An 8,929-nucleotide genomic window follows, 5' to 3' on the forward strand; every position below is an offset into this window, starting at 1 on the left:
ATTTTATATAGTTCTTTATTGAAATATCATGCACGTATATTTTTATTTATTTATATGATTCTTTCAATATTTTTCCGTCTTTAAAATATCAAGACTTATGATTAATCGATATTCTTTATTTTTTTTTCTTTCTTTTTTTTCTTTTCTTTTTTTATCATCTAGTCTTAATGAATTTACATAACGTTAAGACGCATTTTGTTTCACAAATTGAACGTATCCACTCTCTGGCGCTGATAGATAGTGTCTTATTTCAGGAACACAGTATAACACTCTTTATGCATCGTTTCATAGGGCGCATGACTTTTAATGACATTAAAAGTAAGGTTAAGTTATCCATTTATATTTTTTATAATTATAGTTTATTGCTTGTAATATTCCGTCCCACATCTTCATGTAATATTAATAAAGTTATTCGTTCATTATTCCAATTTAAATATACTTGATTAAAAATCATTATGTTACCTTCGTTTTTGTTTCACTCTAATTGTCTAATTGAAGATGATAATAAACAGTAAGTTAGAATGTATTTGATATATATTATATTTGTTAGATTTTAATCTACATATAGAGTTAAAATTTGTATGTATTATGAAGCAGATGCAGAAATGATCAAAGTTCATGTGAAAAAGAAATAAAAGATAAAGATAAAGAGAAAAAGTGGAAGCTCTTAAGAAATGCTATTTTAATTTAATTAAAAATGAGAGATCGTGTTAAAAGATTGAGTAACAGGAAATTTGTATTTGACTGAATTATATAAAAGGCTGTATCAGTTGATTACAACGATATATATGAAGAAAGACAGTATATATAATTTTTTGGATAAGATAATCCTGTAGTTAGTGATATAAAAATTTAAAAATAAGATAAAAATAAGTCTTATGGAGAACTATTAGAAAAAAGATATGGAGAAACTGAGAAAAAACAAGAAAAATATTTTAATAATTAAAAATAAGTAAAATAAAAGATAAAGATAAAGAAGAAGAAGTGGAAGCTCTTAAGAAATGCCATTTTGATTTTATCAAGATGAGACATCGTGTTAGAATATTGAGCAATGGGAAATTTGTATTCGACTGAATTATATAAGAGGCCTTATCAGTTGATTACAACGATATATATGAAGAAAGCCAATATATATAATTTTTTGGATAAGATAATCTTGCAATTAGTGATTTAAAAATTTAGAAATAAGATAAAAGTAAGTCTTATGGAGAACTGTTAGAAAAAAGATATGAAGAAATTGAAGAAAAACAAGAAAAGTAAGTATTTTAATAATTAAAAATAAGTATAAGTTAAAAATAAGTTTTAATAATTAAAAATAATTAAAAATAAGTTTACATTTTAATTTAAATACTTTATAGCTTTGAAAATTATACTAATTATATATAATTATAATATTTTAACTTTTAAGGAATAAGGCTAAAAAAAGAACTCTTATTGGAAATAATTTAAAGAGATCAGCATATATTTAGAGAGAATTATAACATAATAAAAAGAGAAGATGTATTCCTCCTATATTTAAATATAATTTTGGCATCAGCATGATATGTATATATATATATATATATATATATATATATATATATATATATATATATTTATATATGCATATATACCATGCTGGTGCCAAAATATATATACATATATATATATATACATACATACATACCATGTTCGTGCCAAAATTATATTTAAATTATAATCCTCTCTAAATATATATACATTTATATTTTTATAAATGAGATATGGTTAGATATTGCTTCTTATAGTATACACAAAAAGAGACAAGAAATACATGTATTTAATTATTTCAGATGAAAATAAAGATTACAAACTGGATAATGAAAACATTAAAGTATCATTAAAATGAGATAATATACAGTTAATGAGGTATGTATAATACTTAAAATATGTTTATTAGGAATAATTATAAAAGTCATTTTTTCTTTATAATATGTTCTAGATAACTTATTAAGTTAAGTCAGTAAGATTCTAAAAGAGTTTATCAAATTTAATCCATTTATAATCACAGCCTGTATATTAACGATAAATAATGCATTGTCGAGTTAAGGTATAAAATATTTTTATATTTATAAATAATACTAAATTTTTCTGCTTAAAAATTATTAGAGATAAATTCATTTCTATATATAATTTCTATATATAATCTTTTATAATTATGGTACCGGTGCCGGTGGTAAAATATATTCTCCTTCAATTTTACATTCATCCTTCCAATTATTAGGGATCATTGGTTCCAAGATTTTTATAAATTTATCTATTGGACAAATCGTGGCACATCCAGGTATAGTCATTGGGTATGGTTCATGGGTAGTTGTATTTCTTAAAAATACCTTTTATGGAAAAATATATATATATATATATATAATTGTATTAACAGAAATAATGATATCTCTCTTTACAAGTGGAATAATTACCTGAACATTCCAACCATAGGCATCTTCATGAAGCTCTATCAGAGTCATAATATTATATTCTGGCATTTGATCATTCCAAATATGTAATACATCAAGCAAAGTTACCACAGTACTATCATGCCCTACGTACATAAACATTTTTCTTGTTTCAGGATGTAAAGTTCCTTTTTTTTTGGCTATCATATCATAAACGATCTTTTTAAGCAATGGGCCGCCTTTAAGCCGCTTAAGCATATCATTATATGTGTTAAGTTTAAGATCATACAATGTTAAGGGTATTAATTTATCAGGGTAATATTTCTTAGTCCAGTCAGGTAAAGTCAATTTCATTGTTTCCTAAAAGTAAATATTTTTATCTTATTATTAATAGTGTCAGTACTTAACGTTAAACGAGGTAAAATAACACATTTATAATTTATAATATTTTTCCTCACGTACCTCTGCTTTTAATGTGCTGTACAATGAACTAACATCCTCAGGAGATTCAATAGTCATGCCAGTTAAATTTGTTAATTCTTCATAAAGTTGTTTATTTTCATTCTGCACATTTTGAACTTCTGGTAATTGTAATATAGTATTACGCGCTTGAGCATATTTAGGGCACGTATCCCATATTAACATAAGCTAATAATTCGTAAGATTATATAGAAGAATCAATAAAAATTTATTAGTATATATTTATATATATTAGAAACAAAATTATCTTACAGTATCTTCTGAGCGTCTTTGATAAAATAATGTAACAGGTTGCCAAGGAAAATCAGCTTTGAAAGATTGCTCTTTAGTCGGTTTCCATAGGCCAGCTGCTTCTAACATAGCTGACATTTTAGTACGATCGACAGAGGTACATTGCAAATAAAATATATCAGGACTATAAGTCTGACCCAAAAATTCATTATAACGTTGTCTTAAAAAAATTCCTTGATTATATTGATTAACTCGACCTACCTAGATTCGTAAAAATATAAGGGACGTAATATTTATACGTTACAAAATTCTAATAAAAAAAAGAAGCGTAATATTAATAAAAAAAAAAATAAAAAAAAATAAAAGAAAAAAAAGTATTTTTACATTTGTTAATTGGCCCCAACCATATGGTTTCATGGTATCCTTAACATAAGGATCATTTGGATAAGTATCTTGGGGAGCACGTTCTCCATGACGCATAATCTAAAATTTAGAAAAACAATAGTACGTTAATACAATATTCATATATGCTTAATTTTTTTTGTCCGTAATAGTATATAAATGGCCTTTTTTTTCCTTATCAATAATGATAAATCAATTTAATTACGTCTCTTACGTAAACGAGGCCACATGTACTCATCGTGGAACACGACATTCTACCTTATTGCCGATTCTTATCATTGATGATAAATGGATAAAGATTATATAGTGTATATGAAATCATGCGAATGAAACTGATGTAAAGAAAAAGAAAAAAAAAAGATATACAAAATTTTTAAATAACTATAAAGGAAATGTATACATATATTTTTTTATTTATTGCAAATATGTATATGTATATATATTTTCTATTAAAAAAAAAAAAAAAAAAAATATATATATATATATATATATATATATATGTATAACACATACACACATATTTTTAACAAATTAATTTATGCATATCACTTAATTATTGCAATAACGATAAGTAAAGAGTTAAATTGAGCACATGTTTTTCGTATCTCTAATTTCTTAATCTTTTAAGCATAATATTATCATGTGAAACTTACCGCTATAACAAGACGCAAAGTATCTTCGTTAATTTTGTAATTATGTGACGCTTCGTTTTCTTTAACATCGTCACTTGAAACAGGAGATTCTGAAATATAAGTAGTATTATTTCGTAAAGATATGATGAAGTCATAAGAAAATTAATATATACATTTTATAATTTCAAAAATGGCTTTAGCATGATGATGCAACTAACAGTCCATAATACTCGTCAACTCTATGAATAATAGGATACAAAAAAATAATGATATGTGAAATGAAGTTACCTAAAGTTAAATTTAATTTTAAAATAATTAAAAAAGTGAAAAATAATAAAGAATTCATTTTAATAAAATGAAAAGAAATTAATTGTTTTATAAACAGACTTTTGCTTAACGAGTACGTAAAATATAAACTTTGGAGTTACGCGTGCTGTATGCGCGCCAATTGAAGCTTTTAAACAAGCGCGAGTAGATAAATCGCGCATCCCCACCATACACAAGAAATGACTACACATAAGGAAAGTTTTGTAATAGGATTGAGAATGATGAACATAATGTAAATTACTATATATTGAGATATATATATATATATGTGTGCTGTGTAAATATATATATATATATATATATATATATATATTATAAATTGTTAATAATAAAATAGATATCGAAGTGTTGCACATACGTGCTATATACTTAGATATATAATATAATCTTTTATTATTAGATTACTACATGTGAACGTATTATTTTATATTTATTTTTTGTTTTATATATACAATGAATAAAAAAAAATACGATCAATATTAGTTACGATCATCATACAATTACATCAAATAAAGTATATTATGTGTATGATATATAGATATAATTAATGATATTTGATTAGTGATAATATCATTATTGCAGTATAAATTACGTTTTAAACATTGAACAAAGAAAGAATAAACTAATTTTTATGATCTTCAAGTTCAAGGTAAACAATCATTCTCTTTGTCGTATTCGTAGTATTCATACAAGATGAAATTCATGATTTCACATTGAGATAACATTATCGATTAAAAAATTTGAACGAATCATAATATTGTAATCCTACTTTAATAATAGAATATTACTGTGTGTGTTCTAAACGAACGTTTGTTGATATTATTTATTTAAGTATAATTTAAATACAGATAATTATATGTTCAATATAAATATTGATAAATACAATATTACATTATATAGTTTATATTACTTATATACTTTATATAATACAATATTACTTTAGATATATTAAACGATGAACGTTTTAACGTAGATTAAATTAGATTAAAAATTGGATCATTAAAGATTGGATCATTAAAAGAGTTTAAGAAATTAATTATTATGAAACTAATTATTGAACTAATTATTAATACGTCAATATTTTGAATTAATGTCGAAAAATTTTTATTAGTTTTATCGTCTTTGTAATTATCTCAGAACTCATAAAGATGTCTTTCTTTTACGAAGAAATTTTTTGATATATACCTACACACAGATATATGTGTGTGTGTGTGGGTGTGTATATATATATACGATTGTACCAAATGCCCTATCTTAATTTTGTTTATATCATTATTCTATCAAATGTCATTGGACAAATTGCCATAGATTGAGACTGGTAGATACTAACATTACAGCGTGATGACGATGTAACAAGCCAACTATAATAACGAGCGTTTAATACGAATAATGCGACACTTGGAAGAAGGCGAAGTAAGTCACGTCTCTGACCGATTTATTTCCGAGATTATGTGCATATTATACAGATATATATATACATATATATACATATATAATATATAAATGTATAAATCGCGTAATCTAACTTCTTACGATCGTCAAGGGCAACGAACAATCAAATTTTTCATTTGTTTTCTATCATAAAGATAGTTAGCGGAATATCGTTTTTTAGAATGATCTCCTTTTAGATTATTATCTATCAGTCTCGATTTCTCTTTGCTTGACTCGCGTCCTTTTTCTAGAATCACAAGACAATCGTATAAAGAAAAAAGGAGAAACGAAGAAAGTACCAGAGCAGCATATGATAGTTTTTGGTTGAGGTTTCTCGTAAATATAACATATACATACTTAGATAAAGAGAAAGAAGACAACGTCGAAGGTCGTTCAAAGAGAAAATATAAAGTTTAGAGTCAAGGATAAAAATCACCAGCCGTGGATCACATAAACGAAGGTAGCCAAACGGTGGTGCCCAAACACCGAAATGCTCGTCGCAAAAAAGCGAAAAGCGTGACTAGTGATTCCAAGGTTTATCTAAAATTTATTTTTTATATACACATAAACACAGTTTCCACATAATTTAAGTATCCATTAGGTTTTGATAGAAAAGAATTTTTTTTTTTTTATATTTTTCAACAATGCCCCAAAATATGACGATATAATAATAATACTAATAATTTTTCTATGTTAATTATATACATATATATCATAGGGGAGGATCATGACAAATCCTTGTGGAGAATTCCGCAAGGATATGCAAAAGCGTATCGCGCCAGGGGGTCCACAGTCGGCTATATTACCAGCATGTTCCATGACTACGATTCAAACTCAAAGTGTCCCAACAACGCCAATGCGACCACGATCACTTTATACGACTCACAGTTATCACGCTCAAACCGAGGACACTAACTTTCAAGTATGTATATTTATATCTGTAAGTTTCACTTCTCTTTTTTCTCTGTTTTTTTTTGACTTCTCTACTGTCTATTGGTAGCCACATTCTCGTGTTACCTCTTTCGTAATCGTCCGAGAACGAACTTTCAGCGATACAGTGAATTTTCCAAGTATTTTGAAACACCACCAGCGGATCAATGGACTGGTATGACGGGTACAACTACTTATTCGAGTTCGCCGGCAATTTGGAGACAGCCAAGAAATCTTAAAACAATCGCTGCTCCTTATTACGCGAATGAGGAGCCCTGTGTTTATACGGAAAATTGGAGAGAACATGAAACAGATGCGGGTTCCGGAGGTGCCATTACAACACCACACGGTACCATCTCCTTGAGACTCCGCAATAGGATTCGAGTTGATATGACGGTTGATCGTGCTGTGAGAGTGATCAATTTTAAGGTGCGCTTATCATTTTGTACAAATATTCGCTTCGGTGATATCGATGAACAACAGTTCTCACTTTATAATGATCCCTTATAAATTTTACTGATGATTATATTAACACATTATCGTTCGGAGACATAAAAATATGTTTTTGCTCGTAAAATACCGGAGACATATAAATAGGATTTTACACATTGTGCATTAAATGCCATTGACCTATAAATATGTGTTACAATATACATACACATACAATATATATATGTATATATAATGTGTGTGTTATAAAGGAAAATACAGACATTATATTTTACACACAGGCTACATTACAGACTACGCGTAAAAGTTTTTTCGCGCAAACAGCCTGGACCGTAATGTATTAAAGAAAAGAATATTGACACCATTGTTACATATATCTGTTAAATCTTTCGTCAGTGCAGAATAATATCGTGCTTTCGTTAAGTTGTTCTGGAACAGCCTCTGCATTACTACATCCGAATGGAAGAATATATCAATATGGATCGCGCGTTGAAATTCTAGCTCACGATACACACGGCAATAATAAGTTAGTTATCTCTGAAAGATTATAGAAAAAGATGGACATTATAATCAATTATAATTTTTACTGGTTCTGATAGATATGCAAAGATGTGGTACAAGGGTGTTAGTTTTACATGTGAACAATGTGCTCTTGTATATTTAGTGGATACAGCGGGAACAAGAACGACTACTGATTCGTTTTTGGATATGAGTCAAGTATATAATAGATTAACGATCTTGCAAATCTAATGATCTTAATTATATTAGTCGTTTATTTTTATACTATTTTAGGACATTTCTTTAAGTGTTTTTTATTCCGGCTCGCGACATGGATCGACGTGCTTACAAGAAGCGACTACAGTTCTCGGAGCTTCGCAATATTGGATTACAGATGAAGGTGTTGAAAATTGGATCATCAATAATGTTAGAATTTCTCAGACTCCAGATGGACTTGTCAGGTGTGTTTCTATTTACATATTTTCTTCTGTCTCCTGTTTTAGTTATATACATATATATATATATATATATTTTTTTTTTTTTATCATAAAATAGTGTTAATTATTTATTGATAAGTGTATAAATCTATTAAAGAGTCATATGAAAATATAATTAATTGCAATAAATTCCTTATCATTTTTAACAGAATTGGACGTAATAGCAACAAATATCAGTTACGAACATCACCTAGCAATGGAACTGCATCCCTAACAACTCCGTTTCTACATTGCACAGCCTCATTGGGTCAAACATCTCATTTATTTGTACGCCGAGGAGAACGGCGCATGCATTACGATGGAACAAGTTTTATTGTACGCAATGCAGGTCACAGTGCTGGATTTGACGATAATGACCAATTAAAAGTCTATTGAGAAGTTTGACTATTTATTCGATGAGATTATACTTATTAATTATGAATGTAGTATAGTCAATAATTAAATATATTTATCGCTTAAAAAGCTGGTCGATAAATAACATTAAAGGAATTTTTATAATAAAAAAGTAGTAATATATACCGAAATTACGTACATATGTTAAGGAACATATGGATGTATATTTGCGTATATAATTATAATTATAATATAAAAAAGTTGGAACATGAAGATTGCATATTATTGCAGTAAACATTTTTTTTTT

The 8,929-nt window shown here is 27.2% G+C and overlaps 2 protein-coding genes across 10 annotated transcripts; one reads left to right on the plus strand and one right to left on the minus strand.

Annotated features, from left to right (window-relative positions):
• The first annotated feature begins 302 nt into the window (after nucleotides 1-302).
• Nucleotides 303-8,929, plus strand: LOC118440793 (uncharacterized). 8 transcript variants are annotated; one of them, XM_085657657.1, is made up of 12 exons: nucleotides 303-318; nucleotides 595-1,256; nucleotides 1,812-1,887; nucleotides 1,961-2,068; nucleotides 5,792-5,896; nucleotides 6,166-6,448; nucleotides 6,633-6,836; nucleotides 6,965-7,273; nucleotides 7,696-7,820; nucleotides 7,894-8,011; nucleotides 8,087-8,253; nucleotides 8,439-8,926. In XM_085657657.1, exons 7-12 carry the CDS (start codon nucleotides 6,642-6,644, stop codon nucleotides 8,662-8,664), a joined length of 1,140 nt encoding a protein of 379 aa, XP_085513783.1. In that variant the 5' UTR covers nucleotides 303-318; nucleotides 595-1,256; nucleotides 1,812-1,887; nucleotides 1,961-2,068; nucleotides 5,792-5,896; nucleotides 6,166-6,448; nucleotides 6,633-6,641; the 3' UTR covers nucleotides 8,665-8,926. The 8 variants fall into 8 exon arrangements, with proteins under 8 accessions (XP_085513783.1, XP_085513784.1, XP_085513785.1 ...); XM_085657658.1 differs by having other exon boundaries at nucleotides 304-318; nucleotides 598-1,256; XM_085657654.1 differs by lacking the exon at nucleotides 303-318 and adding an exon at nucleotides 341-511.
• LOC118440792 (lysosomal acid phosphatase) lies at nucleotides 1,975-4,606 on the minus strand. 2 transcript variants are annotated; one of them, XM_035864337.2, is made up of 7 exons: nucleotides 4,445-4,606; nucleotides 4,178-4,266; nucleotides 3,507-3,605; nucleotides 3,144-3,383; nucleotides 2,874-3,059; nucleotides 2,436-2,771; nucleotides 1,975-2,351 (listed from the first exon to the last, which is right to left on the minus strand). In XM_035864337.2, exons 1-7 carry the CDS (start codon nucleotides 4,500-4,502, stop codon nucleotides 2,175-2,177), a joined length of 1,185 nt encoding a protein of 394 aa, XP_035720230.1. In that variant the 5' UTR covers nucleotides 4,503-4,606; the 3' UTR covers nucleotides 1,975-2,174. The 2 variants fall into 2 exon arrangements, with proteins under 2 accessions (XP_035720230.1, XP_035720231.1); XM_035864338.2 differs by lacking the exon at nucleotides 4,445-4,606 and adding an exon at nucleotides 4,330-4,381 and having other exon boundaries at nucleotides 1,976-2,351.

Source organism: Vespa mandarinia, chromosome 6 (genome assembly GCF_050613455.1).
Source record: "Vespa mandarinia isolate Hongniang chromosome 6, ASM5061345v1, whole genome shotgun sequence".
In the NCBI taxonomy this organism is placed as follows: domain Eukaryota; kingdom Metazoa; phylum Arthropoda; class Insecta; order Hymenoptera; family Vespidae; genus Vespa; species Vespa mandarinia.